Here is a 23,222-nt window from a genome sequence, read left to right as displayed (position 1 = left end):
CATATTTAAATGTTTTCCTAGAAGTTTGTCTAGGAAACACTGCTATTTTTCTTTAAACTGGTCTATAAAAAAGAAATTAAACATTTTAATTTACATGTGAGTGAAAGACTCCCTTTATTATTATTTATTATTAAGTCAAAATCCCACTATTCAGAGAATTCTCACCAGGTAGGTAAAGACAGTGCCTCTAAATTGTCCTTTAATGACCAAGGAGATGGAGATCAGTAAAGAATTCCTCCCGGTCATTCATAAACTAAGGATGAGGTTTTCTGTTGCTTAGAAATTAAGTCAGGCCACATATTAAATAGTAGCTGCTTAAAGTTTATTTTTAGCTTTATTACAGAGAAGGCTAACTTATTAATATGAACAAATTTATTTGATGGTTGGAGAATGTCTGATAAAGTTTTCTCTATACTCCACCTATTTCAAGTGTCCTGAGCTATATTATTTTGTCTTTATGTATAGAATTCTTAGTATAGTATTTTAATGTTGTTTTGCTGTGTCTTATGGTAAGGTGGTCATCTCTGAGCTTGTTTAAGGTGCTTTACCAAAATGGAGAACAGATCATAGTGAAAATCTCCATCCCAGAGGTGAAAACCTGTGGGTACAAATCTTTGCCTCAGAACATAGGAAAAACCCTTTTCCAGCACAAGCTAGGAAATGTGTGTCAGGATGACACAATCATAGCTGAATGTTATAAAATGTCAGGCTGTGTCCTCTGGCTGAGTGTTGAACACCCATGTTATTAAAACATCTAGGGGTAATGTGTGTCTGTGATGTATTATGTGATTTGAAAAATACTTAATGGCTTTTATGTAGTTCACAGTTGAAAGAAATATGTACTATCAACGGCATCTTGAAGTTAGAATGTTTAGCATTTTCAGATGGGTTCTGCAATTAATGATAGTTAAAACAAGAACAAAATGTATTAAATGTTTACTACAGATACTAACATTACATGAGATGATCTAATTTTCCGTTAATGGAAGGCCCACTCCTAATCACTATGTACGTTAAGAGTCGATTGGATTATAGGCTTCTTAAAACTTGGTGCCAAATTCTGCTTTTGATGTACTGGTGCAGCTCCACTGGCTTAAAGGGGGTCATGCCAGTAGAATAGTTACCGAATTTGCACCACAGGCAGCGGTATTGTTACTCCATGGGAATTCGGCTAGGGAAGTCCCTTTACCATTCATGTATAGCAGTATGAAGCTCTGAGCTTGATTTCAGAAGAAATACTTAAGGTATCTTAATAGAAATGTTCTAGAGTAATTTTTTTGTCAAGTTTAAATTTGACAACTGAATTACATCATAATAACCAATTTTTAAAAAAAAAAAGAATTGTGAGCTGTTGCATTGTGAACACAATGTTTATATTAAGTCCACCTCATGATGCTTAGTTATTGTGACGGAAATAAAGCTAGCTTTGACAATATAGAAAAACAAGTTATAGAATGAGTGGATTACCATAGATGTGTGCTCCAAAAAACACAAGAAGATTAGTAGTGAGTTTACTGTAGCAAAGCCGAAGACTGAATTCTTCCCTAAAAAACATTAAACCAGAGCAGCGTGTCTGTCTTTAGCTAATTTGTTGGACTGGGGTCACCACAACGTTCTCTGCGATGGTTGAAATCTAATGGCAGATCATAAATGGTCTACTTGCACATTTTATTTTTTCTTTGCTAGCAAAGTGATGGTGACTTAAAACTTTTTTTTTTTTTTTTTGAAGTGTCTTAGCATTTTTGTGTAAAGTGTGCATGACAACTTCCTAGGCAAGTTCTGTTGCTTTTAATCCTAGGTATTTAATGAGCCTAAACAAGCTCACTTATTTCCCCTGAAACCTATAAAAAATTCATAATCCAAAAGGTGATTCCCTGAACAGATTGGTGTGTTCATTTCTGACTCAGGCATGGTGAAAGTATGGGACACAAAGGGTTAAGGTCTGCCATTTTGTTATGTAACACCCTTAATGGACATATCCGTGAATGGCACCAAAATGGCAGGGCTTAACCCTTTGTGAGCTGTAGTGCCTTGCAGTCAGAAATATGCATCTCAGAAGCTAGGTTTGTTCTTTAAAACTGAGACTTGGATTTTTATTATTTTTTTTATTATTATTTTTAAGATTTGTTTTAAGTAGCATGTGGCCTGCTGATTAGTTCTTTTGCTTCAGTAACAATACCAGAAAAACTTTAAACATTTTTAAATTTTTGTTGATAGTCACTTTCATGCCATAGAACTAATCAGCTTGCCTTTGGTTGCTACTTTTCTTATTACTGAATTGATAAAATAAGGAAAAGATTTTGAGTTACCAGACTGCATCCATCTACGGTCTGTCTAAGGCATAAAGTGACCAGTGTTCTAGTCCTAGATTTCCTAGATTGATTTCTTTAAAAAGAAAAATTAATTCTTAACTCTCACATTGGCTTTGTTTATAAAGGGTTTCTTAACAATAAATACATAAATGTGGGGGTGGGGCATTGTAGTGGCAGCATCTTGGCCTTTGGCTTTTTTTTAATGTGGCTGATAATTATCGTGGCGCGCTTTCTTTTTTTTTTTTTTTAACTTAATGTGGCAGATTTCTGTGAAGTTCCTTTCACTGGGAATTAGAAAAACAATAGTAGTGATTTAATGAGGCTAGAATTAAGTTGGAACAGTCCATTGTTATTATTACCCCTTGTTTCCCCTGGTGAGTGGGGTGTGAAGTGGGGGACCCTGGGCACTCTTTCTGATGAAGTGGGTTTTAGCCCACGAAAACTTATGCCTAAATAAATTTGTTAGTCTCTAAGGTGCCACAAGGACTCCTCGTTGTCAAAGCTCTTGGTTACTTACACAAGCTGCACTTCAAGGGAAGCCTTTCTAGGTTTTGAGTCTAACATGGCGTATGGGAGTACTACAAGTCAATAAGTTAACTTTGATCAATAACCAGCTACTTTTAGTAAACAGACTGCAGTATTCTTTGAACATCTTCACTTAGGGAGATGCACTCAAATGTTGCTTGACCTGCTTGTTTCCTTTTCTAGCAAATTTTTCCCCCCCACAGCCTCCTTGAAACAGTCCTAGGAATAAGGCTCATGCATCCAAGGAAAAAATGTATTCAGTCCTTTTTTTGGCTGTCAGCAAATTCTACATAACTTATCTTACCCTTAGCATACAGTTTTTAAAGGCATCCCTAAAACTCTTCTGTAGATGGTCTGTACATTAATAGCAGAACAATACTTGCACCTTGTTCTCGTTTGAACCATTATAGCATCTGCTTTGCCAGAATCTGGCTGTCTTAACTTTGCACTGGAGAATCTTTTTCTGTTCAGTTTCAGCTGAGGTTTAGACTCTACACAAAAGGTGATGTTTATGTAATGGTTATGAGAGGCTTTCTATAGAATATTCTGTGGTATGGCTTGAATTTTTTTCTTGACTAATAATGACTAGGAATCAGATGTGCTTACAGCTACAGGAATTCACAGAACTGCATGGGTGGCCCCTGGCTTATATGAGGTCGTGGAAAAAAATGTAAAATACGCTACATCTGATGCAGTACTGAGATCTGTAAAATGTATGTATTGATGATTGCAGTTAAGTCATGTGGGTATATTATGAATATGTTACGTACTCTTAAAATTGCAAGTGGCTAATATCCTAGTACACAAGGAGATAGAAATATATACAATTTCAAGTCTTGAGAGAACTTATTTTAACAGCTAACTTGTTTGTTGTTTTTTATTGGCAAGCATGAGTGAAGTTAAGCAGATTCATTCAGTAGCATATCTGGTCCTGTAGAAACAGTATATAGCTGAAATTTCACCAGCTGTTCTCATGAGACAGCTGTTGGCGATCTAAGCTTATTCACTTTTTCCCCCTCTCCTCCTCTTCACCAGTTCTGCTTTGTCTTCTCACTCCTCAGTATTGATAGCCAACTGATTAACTTTAGTGAAATAGAGCTCTACTTCCCAATGGGTGGTGCAGGCAATACATCTCAAGTTTTATATTTCTTTGTATGACAAACAGCATTATATAAAATACTTGCTGTGCACTTGCATGCGAAGACTAGCTTCCTGTTTTCCTGGACTTGGTTTCTTAGACTATTCTGTGCTGCCCATAGACTCTGAAATGATGGGGATATTTCTATTTACAGTATCTTTTTTCTGTATTTTTAATCTTATTTCCCTAACCTCCCTCCCCCCACCCCCGAATCTTTTTTCCCCCCCTCCAATTGCAGCATAAAAGTACTATATTTGGCTTTTCACTTGGGTACTGCTATTCCAAATTCCTGGCCTTAGTTTAGAAGACTTTGTAAATTTCAACATGAGATAAAGGTGGGGAGAAAGAAATAATGTTGACTGGGACTTTCTTACTTAATACTATAGTCTTTGTAAATAAAAATATAGTAATCCAAAATGATCAGTAGATCTCAAGTCATTTTCTATCTAATAGGACTACCACCAAAGGCTGGACAAATGAATCGGGGAACACTGCCACCACTTAATTCAGCAATTTAGTTGTTTACTTCTCTTGTTTAATCCACTCCTTTTGCTGGAGGGGGTATGGGGAAAGGAGCCCTAAAAAATAGGGGGAAGCTTTTTAAAATGCTTGATATGTTCATTTGCATTAAACTACCCAAAATGCTCTTCCAGCAATTTCATATTTGAGTCCAAGCTACAGGAGGTATGAGAAATCTATGTATGAATCACAGAACCTCCTTTTTTATGCATTTTTTTTTTTTATGAACACCAGTCTTACAAACGACCAGTTATACCAACTATTTTTTCCTAATGGTGGTGGTGGTGGGGGGGGGGGAGAATCGCCTAACAAAAGTGATGTTGATGAAGAACAAGAACAGTGGGGGAGGTTTAGGTTGGATATTAGGAAAAACTTTTTCACTAGGAGGGTGGTGAGGCACTGGAATGCGTTACCTAAGGAGGTGGTAGAATCTCCTTCCTTAAGAGTTTCTAAGGTCAGGCTTGACAAAGCCCTGGCTGGGATGATTTAATTGGGGATTGGTCCTGCTTTGAGCAGGGGGTTGGACTAGATGACCTCCTGAGGTCCCTTCCAACCCTGATATTCTATGATTCTAAGTCAACATCCTTGCTCGTTCTGCTGCCTTCAATGTATTGGAAATTGCTTTGCCATTGTCTGAAGAACAAAGCGATATAGTGAACTATACAACAACTTGTGCACTATATCTACTGTAATTTTGAGATGTTCAATTTTAAGAACAGGTTTCAGAGTAGCAGCCGTGTTAGTCTGTATTCGCAAAAAGAAGAGGACTTGTGGCACCTTAGAGACTAACAAATTTATTTGAGCATAAGCTTTCGTGAGCTACAGCTCACTTCATGCATCACAAAAGCTTATGCGCAAATAAATTTGTTTAGTCTCTAAGGTGCCAAAGTACTCCTTTAATTTTAAGAACTTGATCCCTAATTAGCTCGTAAAATAGGGGCTCTACTGTATATGGAATACTCTTCTGAAGCCTCTGGGGTACTTTGCCCCACTCATGGTTTGACTTTATATAGGTGGTCCACCATATGCCTTATGGTGGAAATTGGAAAGAGGAGGAATCTTGAACACATGTTCTCCTCTTCTTCCTCCATAGGAAAGGTGAAGAGGAGGTATGTTGTATAAATCTGGGAGACATATCACTCCTACAGATTATATATGACCTAAGAAAGCATTTTAGCTAGAAGAAGAAGAAGAAGAAGAATCCCTGAAATTCCAAATTCATCTTGGAGAATGTTCATTAAAGAATGAAGTTCATTTTGTCCAGCAAGAACTAGTAAGCAACTCCAGTTCTTAGTGAACCTAGACACTGCTTATGTTTTATGACTTTAAAATACTACATTGTATCCTACTTAAAATGATGTTCAGATGTCCATTGACACATGGGTATGGGTAATTATGTTACATGTGGCAGTCCAATTCAGTCATGGTTCCTGAGGGAAACTATTTCTCCTGTCACATAAAAACATTTGGCTTTACTGGGGTTGAATCTAGGGCAAGATTAAAAACAAAACAAAGAAAAATTGTTACACAAGCATGTCTCTGAACTTTTTTTAAGCATGAGAATACCTATCCTCTCTTTTCTCCCCATCCTCCATGCTGATAATTCAGGATCAGCCAAACAAACTTCCACCAACTTTCAAAGAAAGAGAAAACTTAAGCTTTGGGCTGAGAAAGCATGGGATTTCAGCCTAGAGATAAGTTAGGTTTTTTTAGTAATTTGTAAAACTAAGAAAAAGGGGGGCTGAAATGAAGTGTCTCCTCAACTGTTAACTATAGCATTGCTATTGCTTCCCTCTGGTACATGAAAATCAAAAGTTAAGATACTGATTTCACAGACCAAATCACTTCTGATCTGTGTCCTCATGTTAGTTATAGGAAGCCACATGAATTTTAGCTGCAGGCTTATTTTTCTTGATACCTAACAATATTGCATTGTAGCTTTAAAAGTGTGCCTGAAGTAATGGCACTTGTGTTAAGGGAGGAAAATAATATACAAGAAATTGCTAGGCTTACATCTTTGCTTTACTTCTCCCTAATATGATGCTCATCAAACTTTTTACTTCTGATTCATATTCTAATCTGCAGCTAGAGAAAATACTTTGTCTTGAGTGCCACCAAAAAAAATCTAGATGAACTGCCTAGGAGTAGCTTACGTATCTTTTTTGGTAATATTGGTTGCTGGTTGTGGTATAGGCTTACACCATATAAGGGCACATTTTACTGCCTGGTATGTAGCCCTGATGAGATCTTCCATGGTGCATGGTTCCTCCAGGAGCCAGCAGACTAACAGATGTTCCATGGTTTGTATTTCACCACAGTCATGTGTTCTGGGTCATTGGAATAGCCTCACTTCTGCTTATTGACCTTTGACCTGCCAACTCTTGTTCAGAGGTGATTTAACAATCTCAAGGCTGACCAATCCTTCACACGTGAGGGAAGGCATTTGGTAACATCTGTATGCATTATGATGTCCTCATTGAGTATTCTGAGCAGTGTGCGCCACAGTTCTAGTTGTAAAAAGAAAAGGAGTACTTATGGCACCTTAGAGACTCAAAATTTATTTGAGCATAAGCTTTCGTGAGCTACAGCTCACTTCATTGGATGCATTCAGTGGAAAATACAGTGGGGCGATTTATATACACAGAGAACATGAAACAATTCCAATTGAATGTTATAATTCTTGACATCTGATTTTGTGTCCATTTATTCCTTTTACGTAGAGACTGTCCAGTTTGACCAATGTACATGGCAGAAGGGCATTGCTGGCACATGATGGCATATATCACATTGGTAGATGTGCAGGTGAACAAGCCTCTGATACTGTGACTGATGTGATTAGGCCCTATGATGGTGTCCCCTGAATAGATATGTGGACACAGTTTGCAACGGGCTTTGTTGCAAGGATAGGTTCCTGGGTTAGTGGTTCTGTTCAAAAACCAGTTGGAGAACGCTTCAATCTCTCTGGTCACTCGATTACAGACCTAAATGTTGCAATACTTCAACAAAAAAAACTTCTAAAACAGACTCCAATGAGAGACTGTTGAATTGGAATTAATTTGCAGATGGGATACAATTAACTTAGGCATGAATAGAGACTGGGAGTGGATGGGTCATTACACAAAGTAAAACTATTTCCCCATGTTTATTCCCCCCCACTCCCCACTGTTCCTCAGACGTTCTTGTCAACTGCTGGAAATGGTCCACATTGATTATCACTACAAATGGTCTCTTCCTCCTCCCCCCCCCTTCCGCCGCTGGTAATAGCTCACCTTAAGTGATCACTCTTATTACAGTGTGTATGGTAACACCCATTGTTTCATGTTCTCTATATATATAAATCTCCCCACTGTATTTTCCACTGAATGTATCCGATGAAGTGAGCTGTAGCTCACGAAAGCTTATGCTCAAATTGGTTAGTCTCTAAGGTGCCACAAGTCCTCCTTTTCTTTTTGCGGATACAGACTAGCACGGCTGCTACTCTGAAAGTTCTAGTTGTGTAGCTGTCAGTGATTGTTTGTTTTGATTTTTATTTAAGCAGTTCTGTTGCCATGATGAAGCTTTTCCTCAATTTTTTTCAAGCAGCCAACTGCTGTGGTGTGGCCATGTAGCAGATGTCTGGTATCTCTGACCTGTCGTAATCCTTCAGTTTTGCTTGTGACCTCTCTCCTGATATCTGTTGAAGCAACTCCAGTAAGCACATAAAGGCTGTTCACATTTGTTGGTGTGAGACATCCTGTGATTTAATGGTAGCTGTCACTCAGAACAGGATCCAGCGTCTTTGTGGAGCCAATCTTTCCCATGCTGGATGTGCATATTTGGCCATTGAATAGCTAAGTGCAGGTGCAGTGGTTCTTACTGTTGCTGCGTTGGTTCCCCATATTGAACTTGCAAGCTTCCTCACTATGTTGTTCTGGGTGCCAACTTTGCCTTTTGTCTTCTCCATGGTGTGCTTTGAAGGAGAGAGTGGTTTAGCATCACTCCAAGTTAGACAGGATTCCAGCAGTGGGCAAGTGATAACTCAGTATCATCTGGAAGGGGGTGTCTGTTGGCCTCTCAGTGAAGATGGAAGGGAGTCACTTGTGATTTGGCTGGGTTGGTGCACAGTTGATTCTTGATATAATAGACTGAGAGCCCAGACACTGCCAATGTTAGTGTAGTTTCATTCTGGGCAAGATCGTTGGCTTGGGCAGTGATGCATAAGTTGTCTGCATAGATAAAACTTCTTGTGCCAAGATGGATCAGCTGATCATTTGTATTGGTGAGAGTATGTTCTCTTGTGGTAGGTTGTCTTTCTATTACCACCGTCAGCTCTGCTTCCTGCATAGTTGGAGGTAAAAACATCTGTTCTCTAGTTGCAGTTGTCATTGTAATTGTCATGAGGTGGTGGTCTCTTGTCATGGTGGTGTGTATTTTACGAAGGAGCCTTTGGTGATTTACTGTGTTGTATGCTGCTGACAAGTCAACAAACACGGTACCTGTTACCAAACCCCTTTTCAAAGCCATCTTTGATGTATTGAGTGATGTATAGCGCTTGCCCAGGCAAGTCATGCACTGGTCGGAATCCAGCTTGCTCTGAGATTAGGTGCTTTTCAATGAGTGATAATAGGTTAGGATGAGAGGCTCATCCAGTTTGCAGAGGTGACTTAGTGGTATAAGCCTGAAATTCTTTGGTTCTGTTGCATCCTTCCCTGGCTTCAGGAGTGTCACAACACGTGCTCATCCCCCAACTCTTGGGTACTTTGTATGTGGCTGAGCATGTGTTAAACAATTTGAGTACCCAGTTCTTTATTGCTGGTCTGAAGTGTTTTTTTCATTTGTACAATATGAATGTCATGTAGGCTGGCAGCTTTGCCATTCTTGAGGACATTAATTCTGGAGGTTAATTTGAACATTATATAATGTGCCCGGGGTGCTGGAACTAGGGGTGCACACTCCCTGGCTTGAAGTGGTTTCCATCATATACAGGGTTCACAGTTTTATTTAATGGAGCAATTTTTATAGTAGGGGTGCTGAAAGCCAACGCCACTGACTGTGTTGCAGAATTATAATTCTTCTGGTGTTCTTGCCACTTAAGTCCTATCTTGGGCTGTTTGTTCAGATCGCGCACACATTCCTAGAAAATGGCAGGGCACTGGTCTGCAGTAATATTGTAGTGTTGCTCTGACTTCCCTGGGTGGCTATCCTTTCTTGCTTACTGCTGTTAGTCATGTCCACACTGAGATTCTGCCATGACTTCTGTTTTTCCTCTTTAGTTCAGAGACCAGGTCTTCGCTAGTTGCAATGGTCTCCTCCGCTAATAGGTCTGCTTCGAACATCCGCTTGTATTTTGTATACCAATCCAATAACTCAATGTTAGTCCCGGCCTTGTGGAATATGATTATTTGAGAGAGTGCAAACCACGCTGATAAGCTGATCGTAGTTTTCTGGTATTGGTTTGGTCTTTCTTACAATGGCATCGAGGTAATTAGTGAAGCCCTTCCGTTCCACTTTCTTAAATTGAAACAGTGCCAGAATGGTACTGAGTTTGGCATTATGGCTGCATGGAGTTGGATGGTGATGTACTGGTGCTGCAAATGTAGAACTGGATCCAAACTAAGTTTGTTCAGCAAACCAGCTATGCTGTTGCTGACAAATGCCAGACTTGGGTTGCAGCCTTGTTTCCATGGGCAGCTGTTGAAAGAACTGTGGAGCTTAGGGTTGTGAATTAAGTTCAAGTAGCAGGAATCTGCCCGCAACTCAACTAGTTCACCATTTTCATTAGTCATGCTATAGTTCCATTTGATACTGTGACTGTTAGGATCACCATTGATCCACCTGCGTTTTGTTACGTTCGAGGTTGTGGGCTAGCAAACTTGAATTGCTTCCATGGCAACTTGTAGACAGGCATGCTGGAAATGCTGTCAGTGTCGACAGTCGGGACTTCAGTGTTCTTATTATTGGTCATAGATCTTGTGCTGATAAGATCAGGTTTGACAAAAATGGCACTGTGTATTGCCCTTGTGGTCTTTTAGTTGGTTGGTGTTTGGTGGTGTATGCAGCCTAAGAGTGGTGTACTCATGCTGAGGTGATGCAAACAGAGTATTCTGCTGTCTAGACTAACCTTGAAATCACAAATTGTAAAGAGCAGTACCCTTCAAGGGAAGGCATTCTGTGTGGAGGAGAAATCTTTCATTTCTTATATTACTGTCACTTTGACTTATGGCTTTTGAAAAATCATTTTAAGAAAAGTTGAATTATGCACCTGTTCAGTAACAAAGTTACACAGGTTTCAGAGTAGCAGCCATGTTAGTCTGTATCCACAAAAAGAAAAGAAGTACTTGTGGCCCCTTAGCGACTAACACATTTTATTTGAGCATAAGCTTTCATGAGCTACAGCTCACTTCATCGGATGCATTCGATGACATTACGCAGATGCGTTACACAGACGCAGGCAGATCTCTATACTTCAGAGCTTCCTAACTTGTGGTCCATGGGCAACAGAAGACCTGCAGAACATTTTCTGGTAGCTTATGGAAAACTGGCTGCTTGTGTGATGCCAGTAGCTGCTCCTCCTTTCTAGTTGCTAAATGGCACTAAAAGACCACTAAATATGTCTTAATATTTTTCTGTACAAGTAATTACTGTACTTGCTATAGGTGTTACAGGTTGTGAATGGAAGAAGAGGATGATCTGGGAGATCGTAAGTGGGTGGGTGGAGAGAAGCAGGTAGCCTATGAGAGAGACACTGAAAATATAGTCCACACTATGGGGATAAATTGAGAATGACTTCTTTACTTTCAGTAGTAATAAATTGCTAGTGCTTTTTATCTCTCATATTTGGTCACTGTTGAAGAGTTCCTAAAATTACACATCACCTAGTACCTCATCTGGTACCTCTGCTTATCTACTTTAATTACGTGGGTTGGTTACTTAACGACTTCTTAAATTTTGGCAGCAATTCTTGTGGTAGTGGAGGTGAGGAGGAGTAAGAAATAATATTGGTTCCAAAGAATCATTTGAAATAAACTACAAAGTATTTCTAACCCCAAAAATGATCCCTCTATCAGTTCTAGGCTCATTATTTACAAGTCATTTTTTGGAAATGGAGAACAAATTTGCCATAGAAAAGGTGCAGTTTGAACTCTCATATACAGGCCCTCTGTTACATATAGTTTCCTCAACAATGCAAACTTTGACAGTCACACCACCAAGTTAGGTCGACGCAAGGCGACTTACAATCAACCTACGTATGCGTATGCCTACACTCGAATTTGTCACTTACTGATGTAAGTACTCCATTACAGTGACACAGTAAAACCACCTCCCCGAATGGTGTAGAGCCATGGTCGACCTACTGAGGTTGACACAGTGCAAGTACTGTATAGACACTGCATGACCTGTGTCAACCCTAACAGTCCTCCATGAGCTGTCCCACAATGTCCTGTTCCCTGTGACACTGACCACTCTTGTCACAACTTTAAACTCCACTGCCCAGAGGTCAGAAAGACCAAAAGCCACTCAACTGACCCTTTACCCACACCCCATGTTTTTTGTAATACCTTTCCTGATTACCCACCTTGGCAATCTCATCTAGTAGCTCACCCTTGTGGGCAACTGCTGAACCGACCACCAGCTCCACATATGAGATGCTCTCCCACCCAGAGTAGACAGGAAGTATCTGATCTCCTGGGCCTACATAGAGAGGAGGCTGTGCAAGCACAGCCATGAACCAGCTGTAGAAACATGTACATCTAGGAGCAGATTGCACAGGTAATGCAGGCAAAGAGATGTGACTGGGATCAGCAGCAGTGCCACATAAAAGTAAAGGAACTTTGCCAGGCATTCCACAAGGCAAGGGAGCACAACAGATCTGGCCTTGCACTGCAGACCTGCCGCTTCTACAAGGAACTGCATGCCGTACTTGGCAGAAACCCCCATCAGCTCCCCACAGACTACTGTGGATCATGGTTCCCTCTAAGCCGGGCGCGTGTGCGCACGCACGCAGATCTTCAACCCCGCGCACACGGCGAAACACTGCGTGCACTCCAGCTTTTGCAGCAGCTTTCTTTTTTTGCTTCAGCGACTGCACAGAAGACGTTTTTTTGCGCACACGGCCTGTTAAAAATTAGAGGGAACGTTGCTGTGGATACCTTGGAAGACTTCCTGACCCAGAGACCCCTACTGTGAACAGTGAGGAAGAAAGGGAGTTGAGGGGAGACACAGTGGAGGACTCTAGCCATGCTGCAAACCAGGACCTGTTTGAGGCTCTGCCACAGTGTAGCCAGTCCAATCAGGCAAACATGGAGGAACTCAAGTATTTGTGCACGTGTTTTCTTGTTGTGATCAAATTTAAAGATGGCACCAGCCCATCCCTAAGCTAACAAACCAAAGGTATCCACTCTTCATTGTTTTAGTTTTAGGAGAAGAGGTAGATGTACAAGAAAGAGCTAGAATTGGTACCTGCTTTTCATTCCCCTGTTGGGTTAAGTGGAGTGGGCAATGCAGTACACTATGTGCATAGGTACATTCCTCTTATCCTCCTGAGAAATCTCTATGAAACTTTCATGGAGATACTCTGTAATCTACTCCTGAAGGTTTCCAGAGATGACTGCCTTATTTCTTCCTCTATGGTAGGATACTTTGCCATGCCACTCCATGAGGAGTTCAGCTGGCACCATTGCAGTAAACAAGCTAGTGGCATGTAGGCCCAGGCAGCTTCAGGATGACAGTAACAGCTGTGTTCTTTGTGCCTCTGTGACCCTGAAGAATGAGATATCAGCTAAAATTATCACTGCTCGTGGAAAATAGTGCAAATATTCAGTGCCACTGCCCTATAGTTGTATCTGTGGAATAGGGACTGAAATTATATAGCGTCTTGCAACAGAAAATCCCCATCATCCCTTGATCCTGGTACCATAGCTGGGGCTGGAGCTGGAGAGCTATGCTGTGCTGAAGGGCTCCAAAGCTGAAGTGTCAATAAGCATTTCTTGTGTTTTTTACAAGAATAAGAAAAGGGAGTTTAGAAACTTACTTTCTCTTTCCACTGACTGTAAATCCAGTGATACACCTGTCTGTCTTTATCAGCAGCTTCTGACTTGGTGAGTGCCCCTTCCACTCACAGAACACATGACCATGAGGACAAGAGAGAATAGGATTAGGGAGGACATGGCTCTCAGGATCTTGCAAAACAGTATTTCATCAGACTGTGAACTAAGGGCTTGGCATGACCGACAGCATGAAGAAAGACCCCAGAGGACAGGAAAGGCCCATGAGTCCCGGCAGGGCAAGGAGAGGGAAATGCAGCAGGACATAAAGGGTCTTCTCAGTCAGCAAACCCAAATGCTCTCAGACTCTTCATCCTTTGCAGCCCTTGAACTCAATGAGCATTGGTCCTTATATCTCTTCCCCTCCCTCCCCCAACATACTATATGGTATCAAGGGACCCATCAGTGTCCCCTACTATTCTATGCTGGGGGACAGCAAGGAAAGCCACAGCTTCACATGCACTGACCTATGAGAACACAGTTGTCTGTTGTGGCTACACATACAACTACTTTTGTGTACTCAAATAGATATAAATGTTTACATCCTTTCTAATTTAAAATGATCACCCCTTTAATTATGTTAAAAATTGTATAACATTACCTGTGGGGTTTTTTGTGTTTTGAATTTCTGATGTTTTCCACCACACACACACACTCAATTTAATTACCCAAAAATAGAACTTTATCTGTATCTTTACTAGTTCGCAACAAATATTGCGATAGTGATTATCAAAGACAACAGTACTTGTAAATGCACACCAAGCACCACAGAATTCATAGCTTCAGGAAAATACCCACTCATTTGTGCACATACAGCAAACCCTACACAGTTCTTAGCAGCACCCACAACTCCAGGCTCAGAGAACCTCCAGCACAGAACACTACTGCAGCTGACCACTAAAGGGCTCTTTCAAAGCCTCCCTCAGCCGCATAGTTCCATATCAGGCTTCTATAATAGCCCTTGTATCTGGCTGTTGAAACTCAGATGACTGCTACACCTCCACCTGGTGGCAGCTTTCTCCCTTTGCCCCACAGTTGTTATGCAGGACACAACAGGCTGCTGTAACCATTGAGATATCTTTCTCGCTGAGATCCAATCTAGCGAGTAAATACCGCTAGCATCCCTTCAGTTTACCAAAAGCACATTCAGTAGTTGTTCTGCACATACTGAGCCGGTAGCTCAGTCTTTCCTTGGGGCTGTTGAGGTGGCCAGTGTACAACTTTGAGCTGGGGAATAAAGGGTAGGCTGGGTCTCCTAGAATCACTATAGGTATTTCAGTATAGCTAGTTGTGATCCCCCTGGTTGGGAAGGAATGTTCCTGCTTTCCGAAGAGTCCTGTGCTCTTAAAGAGGTGAGTGTCATGCACATTCCCTACCAGCCCACATTGGGATTGGTGAAACATAGATTCATAGATATTTAGGTCAGAAGGGACCATTATGATCATCTAGTCTGACCTCCTGCACAACGCAGGCCACAGAATTTCCCCCACCACTCCTACAAAAAAAACCTCACACCTATATCTGTGTTATTGAAGTCCTCAAACCATGGTTTAAAGACTTCAAGGAGCAGAGAATCCTCCAGCAAGTGACCCGTGCCCCATGCTACAGAGGAAGGCGAAAAACTTCCAGGGCCTCTTCCAATCTGCCCTGGAGGAAAATTCCTTCCCGACCCCAAATATGGCGATCAGCTAAACCCTGAGCATATGGGCAAGATTCATCAGCCAGATACTACAGAAAATTCTTTCCTGGGTAACTTGGATCTCACCCCATCTAATAGCCCATCACAGGCCATTGGGCCTATTTATGAATATTTAATTACCAAAACCATGTTATCCCATCACACCATCTCCTCCATAAACTTATCGAGTTTAATCTTAAAGCCAGATAGATCTTTTGCCCCCACTGCTTGTCTTGGAAGGCTATTCCAAAACTTCACTCCTCTGATGGTTAAAAACCTTCGTCTAATTTCTAGTCTAAATTTCCTAGTGGCCAGTTTATATCCATTTGTTCTTGTGTCCACATTGGTACTGAGCTTAAATAATTCCTCTCCCTCTCTGGTAGTTATCCCTCCGATATATTTATAGAGAGCAATCCTATCTCCCCTCAACCTTCTTTTAGTTAGGCTAAACAAGCCAAGCTCCCTAGTGAGCAACCAATACTTGCTTAACCATAGAAAAGTAGCCCTTTCTGTTTAGGTAGTCTGGCAAAGTGGGCTGGTGCCAAAATAGGGATAGGCGTGCCGTCTTTTGCTCCACTGCCATTTGGGAACCCCGTTGCTGCTGATCCATCCAGATTTATTGCACATTGCAGAGAGTCTGAGTCCTGCATAGCAGTAGATGACTAGTGGCCCTATGTGCTTGGATAATGGCCTTCAACTGTGGATTCTCCGACTCCAAAATGATTTCCCTCTGATCAGTAGCAATCCGATGTTGTAGGGTTCAAAAGTGTGATCACCGCTTGCTTGTCCGCTGTCACTGCAGCACTCCTTGGGTGTCCATGCGCTAGAGGGCTGGGGTGGGCTCAGCACATGGATGCATCTAGCATCTGAAAGTTCTGCAGCCACTGCCCATCATCCCAAACCTACATTATGTGATCCACCAGTCAGTGCTCATTTCTTGGGCCCGGAAGTGGCTCTTTACCATCTGCAGCTGCTCCATGAACCTCAACAACAATCTTGAATTGTCTGTCTTTGTGTCTCAGCAAACTGTCCTTGGTGAAATCTTCATGTCCCACGTTATTGTGGCTTTTCCTGCAGGTCTGCAAATACCAGAGAATAGTGTGTCCTGTATTTGCAGTGTTCATGAGAATAGTGCAGAGCTCTGTGGACTCCATGCTTCTGTCAGAGATTGCAGACACCAAAAAGTGCCTCCTGGGTTTGTGGGATTTAAAAAATAAATTATGCAATATTGATGGTGTTATGGGATGAAGAAAGTTGCAGGCTGTGAATTTGATCCCTAGCTCCCAGAGATCTGGACAAGTTACTTCTGTCCCACAATACATTGCAAAAATTTCCTGAAAGGCATTGTGCCAGATGGTTGCGCATGGAACATTAGGATACCTATCTGTGATGCAGAGTTCTGTACATCAACACAGGCACTCCTGGTGAGTACATGCATTGCCAATGCAAGCAGCCAAGCCTGGATGCAGCCAAGGGATATATAAATTTCAGCAGCCGTATTCTAATGCAGCTTGCACAGTTTGTAGCGTAGATGTGACCTTACTGATATTTGTTAGAAGCTTGAAAGATTTTGGTCAGAGTAGGGGTCGGTCTTGTTTACAACTACCGTGAATCTGGAAATCCTCCATAAAGTGGGCTGGCATTTTAGCTGGGTGTGGTGGGTTATGTGGGGTGTGAGGTGATGGTGCTGGTGGGAGGTTGCTTTGTTTTGCCTGCCACCCGAAGAGAGAACTTTTGGAAGTGAGCTGTGGCCAGGTTCCCAAACTATGGAAGCAGATATATGAAAGCAGATCAGACCATTTTTAACTGGACAACTTTTACTTCCATTTGCAGTGTGTCTTGGAATACAGCAAAGCGAAGGTCTGATTTTTTTTTCCCCAACTCCCTGAATCCGATATATGCTTGTTTAGCTCTAGTCTTTCAGGACGTTAGTATACAAAGGTCTCCAAATAGACTATCACTGGGAATCTGGTTATTCCTGGCTGGACTACACACCTGGGGTGGGGGGAAAGCACAAATTTCCCAAGTCTTAAACTGGAACTTATCTACTTTTTCCTGTTCTGTGACTTTCCCCTACAGTGGCAAAAGAAAGCGAGCGGATAATTGTTCCAGGATCTCGCAATCCTTTGTCATCTTTGCAAGTGGGAGGCGTTCTGGGCAGTATGTGATAGGAGTCTCTCATACACATCCATGTTGGAAAAGACACTGGCTGATTCAAACCAGGTTTGTCTTGTATTTTTGCTGTTTTTGTTTTTTGGAAGGAAGGGGGTTGGGGAAGAACTTTTGACAGGTTCCAGGAAACATTTCTGTTGCTGTCTTTGCCAGTGGGAATGCTGTTGGTGCCATAGATGTGCATGGTATTTGACCTACTAGCATAAATGGATTTCTGATTGAAAAGACCTTTTATTTTTGTTTCTGTAGCTGTGTTGGATCCAGGATATTAGAGAGACAAGGTGAGCGAGGTAAGATCTGTTGTTGAACCAGCATTTGTTTGTGAGAAACAAACTTTGGAGCTCTTCTTCAGGTCTGAAGAAGAGCTCTTTGTAAGCTCCAAAGCTTTTGTGTCTTACCAATAAAAGATTTTACTTCACTTTACTTGTGTCTCTAATTTTTTGGACAGTTCAGTGAAAGGGCTGTTGGATTGCTGTGCGCAAATTTGTAATGCGTATATGTGCGAGAGAGAAGCTCTTCTGTATAATGCTATTTTCCCCTTCTATCTTTCAAAATACATTTTAATGGTGGTCTAAATTTATTAGAGTCCAGAGTGACTTGGACCAACAATCTGGTGATTCCATTCTTTTTTATATATCTAACCCTTCAGACAAATAAATTCTAGCCCTTAGTGCTGGGGAAATAACCATCCCAACGTAAAAAGATGCATTGTTGTTGTCCAAAAAGTCTACCGACAGAAACAATAGCTCAGAAAAGTGTGAATTGCCTATTTATTTCAACTGTATACTAACCTGAAGCCTAATGTCAATATAAACAATTTCACTGTGTATTATTTTATCAAAAACATACAGGTGATATACTTTTGTATTGTAGTATGAATAGAAAAAACAATCATCCCTTCAAACTCCTGCAGGATTGTTCCTTACAGATTCTATTCTCTCTACTCAAGTTACGGGGTTTCTACCTCTTCCCCCTGGGAAACTCTATTCTTCAGTTTCTTTAAGAAACCTTCCTGATTTATTTCCTTTCCCTCCTTCCCATGCCACGCTAAATATAAGTCCGGCCTACATTTGTAACCATTTTGAGGAATCCAGTTGCAACAGGTTTTTTTTGTTCCCTGAAATAGTTAAAACTTAGTTCTGTGTTAGTGGCCACAGTTAAAGTCCCATCCATGCTAGAAAATGGATCTGTGATTTTTAAGCCCTATGTGAGGAGAGTCAGTGTGGTCCTGGAAGTGAGAGAATCTACATATGACATGACATTTCCTTTTCAAGAAGAAAATTTGAAGCTGTGGCTTCAGTAAACAAAAAAAAAAAAAAGGGAGTTTGGGCCTGGTTGAATGTCTAAGGTATCGATCATGCAGAACAAAACAGTGGGAAAATCTTTCTTGAAAAGGTGAATCTCCCATTTTGATGTGGAGACTGTCCAGGTTTGGGTTTGACCTGTTGGTGAGATGTTGTGTGGGGAAGGTCCACCATGGAAAACGCTCTGCCCCCAGCACCTGATCGTTGGAGTGTCTCTATCCTGGAGGGTTAGAAGAAATGAGGTGGTCTCTGAAATAACTAGAGCTAATCTAAAAGCTGTTAACAAACTGACAACCATGACTCTGAATTCTGTTCTAAAATGTATGGGGGCAGGTGCATCAAGGAAGTTCACAAAGTGCACATGTGAGAGAGTTGGGTTTCCTTTTGTTGCTTGTGGTATTACATGCCATAGAGGAGAATGCACAGAACTTGAAAATATACTGTGGCATTTGCAGAATGAGGGTTCACGTGTGACTTTTAAAATATTGTGGAATCACACAGGCTAGTCAAAACACTTGGGTTTACCCACCCATATCATGTAACTGGAGAAGATGAAAGAACTGAAATAGTGAATGTTTTGGAATATATTTTAGCATAATATGGGGCCTGACTTTCCAGTTGTGCTGAGCAATAAAAATTTAGTTGAAGTCAAAGGAAGCTGCGGGCACTCAGTATCTATGAAAAGCTGGCTTTTGGTGTCCAGTTTCTTCCACTGGACACTTGTGGCTGGGAGGGCTGTGGGGGAGAGAGCTTCCTCCTTTTTCAAAAGAGGGGTTTATATGCAAGAGGAGGCTGTTTCCACTGAATGGTCTCATTAGTCTCTTCTGCCACAATGACAATTTTACACTTTTTAGTATTTGACGTTAATCATCAAGATAAATATCGTACTCATAAGTTTTTGTTTGTTTTGTTTTTGCAGTGTTGTAGCCATGTTGGTTTCATGATCTTAAGACAAGGTGTGTGAAGAAATATCTTATTTTGGATCAACGTCTGCTGGTGAAAGAGACAAGCCTTCAAGCTTACACAGAGCTCTTCTTGAGTTCTGTGTAAACTTGAAAGTTTCTTTCACCAATAGATGTTGGTCCAATAAAAGATATATTACATCACCCACCTTGTCTTCCATTGCTTCCATATCGATATGTGTTATGAGTATTAGAGAGATATGAGAAGAGTGTGAGAGGGCTGTGCCTTTTCCACAGTAATGCAGTGTGTCCATATAAGAGTTGTGTGTAGAACCTAAGAGTCCTGATTCCTTGTCCCACGCTCTAATTACTAGACACTTTGCCATAGCACTTTATTGGAGCATGTGGTATGATTGGATCTGCTAAAGAGTTTTAATTTTATCTTAGTCTCTGTGAGGTGGGGGTCTTGATTTTTGCCCTTCAGAGCCGTGAAACCTGTCTCCCACTCCCTTCTGATTTACCTTCTTTGCTCTACATTCCTCCCAGAACTTAAAACACAATCTCTCACCAAAAATCAGGTCCAGATTACTTTTGGAGTCAGTCTTGCTTCACTGGCAAGAGGGGTTGGTTATGTGACACCATAGCTCTGCAGCACTTCCAGCTGTGCTAGACTACAGAATAAGAAAAAATTGAAAATAAACACAAGCCTTCCTTATTCTAATGCAGATAGCCAATAGAATGAGTACACTTGTTTTGAAATACTGACCAAGAAAGTCAGCATGTTTACATTAAAAACAAAACAAACAAAGGTTTCAGACAAACAAACAACTCTAGTATAAGCAGACTAGACAATACATTGGATTAGTAGACTGGCCTTCTGTCTTGAGGCCTGGGTTCAAATTTGTCTTGCTTTGGGTCATTAGTGATAAGATTTTTTTAGTGGTGCCATCTTAGGCTGTTTGTACACAATGGAAACTACCAGCATAGCTATGTTGCCATAGCTATGCCAGCAGAGCCCTATGATGTAGACGCACCCCTTTGGTCTGTGTAGGACCACCACCTCCCCAAACAAAATTAGCTCCATCAACAGCAGCGGTCTTCTACACTGGGAGATTAGGTCAGCATAGCTATGTCGGTGGGTTTTTTGTTTTTGTTTTTTTTTTTTTTTCACATCTGTGACTGACCATGGTGCTGACCTAACATTTAAGGCTAGACCAAGCTTTAGTCTGTGTGGGGCCATTTTTTGTGGCATCATTTGTGAGATTGTTCCTGGGCTATATTAGTGGAGCAATAAGGATGCTGCAGGCAAGAACTATGGTGCTTTGGAAGAACTGTACGGAGAGGCCCAGAGCTAGAATAGCCGGGGTTGCTGCATGCTAGAATGGAGGTGTATTGGCTAAGCTATGTAGAAAATCTTGACCGCACCTGGCTTTCTTCCTGGACAGTGCTGTTTCATGAACACCAACGTTACCCAACCTGTCTCCTATTTAAAAGCACATTGTTCTAAAAGATTTTAGTTTAAATGTGGCCTCATTGTGAACTACCTGATGTCAGTTAATATAAATCAGTATTTTTGGCTAAGTTTCCAAACAAAAGTTTATGTAAAGAAACTTGTTGTGAGTCTACTTTTGCTTGCATAAAATTTCCTATAAAGCTGTCTGAAATGACAATTTTGTATGCTGTAGATATAGGACTGTGACTTGATGGGAACAGGAGGTGTAAACTGGAACAGGAAATAAATTATATGGTATAACTACTCCACTGTCTCTCATTTCAAAACACACTAGAAAATTTTTTTTTTTTTTTGAAGCTTAAGGTCTATTGATGACTTTTAGTTATTGGTTTTTGTGCTTAATTTAATCTCTAAGAAACTAAGCTACTTTTAACAATTTTTTTTTTTTTTAAGTGAGTGCTGGGTGCTCCCCCTGAAGGGATGGGACAAGCAGAATAAGAGATGCACTGCTATGTTGTAATGTGAAATGAAAAGCACTGTCCCTTTAAGAGCAGTGATGCTCTCCCAGACTTGTGTTTTGGAATGCCAGCAGCAGTCTTGCAGACACATTGCTGCTGTCCTGTCTCTGTGAGGGTTAACAACACTTTAGCTTGTTGTCTGGAACCGGTTCAGACTGGTTTTCTAGAAAGTGCTTTGTCTCTCAGACTGAATCCTGGGAAGGGTCATGTGGAGCCCAGTGATGTCATGGGATCAAAAACTGACTCAGCTTTTTTATCAGATGTGTGTCTGCAGGTACAGTGAAGTGGCAGACTGAAATGCCAAAGCTCCCCAAAAGCAAAAGTTTCTGACTTTGGCATACGACGAGTTAACTGTGATCCCACAGGAGTTAAGCACTTCCTGTGCAGCGAGTGGAAAAGCCTGGCTCATTCATTAAGAGAGAAGAAAGTATCAACTTGAATATTACAATGGCAGTGCCTTAATCTCTAGTGGCAAACTATAGGGAAATATGGAAGAGATTCTCTTCACTCAGGGCGTGGTAGTCCTTTCCCCACAATGTCTGGTTCCTGAAATTTGTAATCAGATACAGGTGCTAAGAAGTTCATGGTAGAAATCCCCAAAAACCTCTAATCCTAGATTTTAAAAAAATTACTCATTTGCATGTGACGCAAATAGAAATTCTTTTCCCTTTTTTGATAAACATCCAAACTTTTTTTGTTTGTTGCATTCCTGTACAATCGCCTGCATTCTGTTACAAGATATTTTTTAGGGTTTATATTTGACAACTGTAGTTGCTTTAAATAAAAAAAAGTGAGTGACTCCATAGTAACTTCAGAGTAAAACCTGCTCTGAGGGTAGGGTGAGTAAGCACATTGCAAAACTTTAATTGCTCTTTCAGGATTTCTTCTTTTGCAGCAACCATCGTATCTTGGCCTTTTTTGAAATTAACAGGTGATTTATTTTTCTCAAAATGCATTTTACTGATTTATCTCCTTTTTTTTTTTTTCCCCCCTCCCCCAGAGCTTCACAATGACCGAGGAAGCATGCAGGACACGAAGTCAGAAACGAGCACTAGAACGAGAAATAACCCAAAATGACGTGGACAGTAAAAAAATTAAAATGGACAAAGGATTGTTGGGAACAGATATAAAGACTGAAGGTGACATTAAAATAAAGACTGATCCTGGAACTGGGAAAGTCCAAGGATTATTAAAAGGAGGGGAGGTAAAAGCAACTATTAAAGTGGAGGTGCAGACAGGTGATGAACCTGTTGACATGAGTACCTCAAAAAGGTGAGTGGCTACCTAGAAACTGCTGTCATGCTTCCGTATTTGAACTACCTGCACACAAAAAGGTGGGGAAATAGTCTATCGAGCTATTCAGTAGGCTATCACTTGGAATAGACTTCTAGACTTTTTAATCTATGGGATGACAAAAAGAGTGAAGTATATATTCAGCCTCTGAAACAGATTGGTTTGTGTTCAGCATTCCTCTTAAGATCAGCCATGGTTCTGTAGGCTCAAAAGGTAGCTGTTGCTTGTTCTACCCATGAGTATTGTCATTGTGACAGCAGCTATAAAAGATGAATACTGAAATGGGGAAATATGACCTTGAGTGAAGGAGTGGATGCAAACCATAAAGGGCAGGGCGCACTCTCTGAGTAGCTGACTCTAGAGATTACTTCCATGTGGTAAGGGC

At 41.0% G+C, this 23,222-nt stretch overlaps 1 protein-coding gene across 17 annotated transcripts in view; it reads left to right on the top strand.

The window, feature by feature from the left end:
• The window catches only part of GATAD2A (GATA zinc finger domain containing 2A), a 113,975-nt gene that overhangs the window by 50,542 nt on the left and 40,211 nt on the right, over positions 1 to 23,222 (top strand). For 13 of the 17 annotated variants that reach the window (XM_073323950.1, XM_073323945.1, XM_073323946.1 and 10 more), the window contains 2 exons: positions 17,275 to 17,418; positions 22,545 to 22,816. In XM_073323950.1, coding sequence (XP_073180051.1) covers positions 17,386 to 17,418; positions 22,545 to 22,816 — 305 coding nt within the window. In that variant the 5' untranslated portion in view covers positions 17,275 to 17,385. Of the gene's footprint in view, positions 1 to 16,600; positions 16,620 to 17,274; positions 17,419 to 17,616; positions 17,658 to 22,544; positions 22,817 to 23,222 lie in introns of those variants that run through there. The other 4 variants (XM_073323957.1, XM_073323951.1, XM_073323956.1 and 1 more) reach the window with 4 other exon arrangements.

Source organism: Lepidochelys kempii, chromosome 25 (genome assembly GCF_965140265.1).
Source record: "Lepidochelys kempii isolate rLepKem1 chromosome 25, rLepKem1.hap2, whole genome shotgun sequence".
Classification (NCBI taxonomy): Eukaryota; Metazoa; Chordata; order Testudines; family Cheloniidae; genus Lepidochelys; species Lepidochelys kempii.
This window is presented reverse-complemented; position numbering and strand designations above follow the sequence as displayed.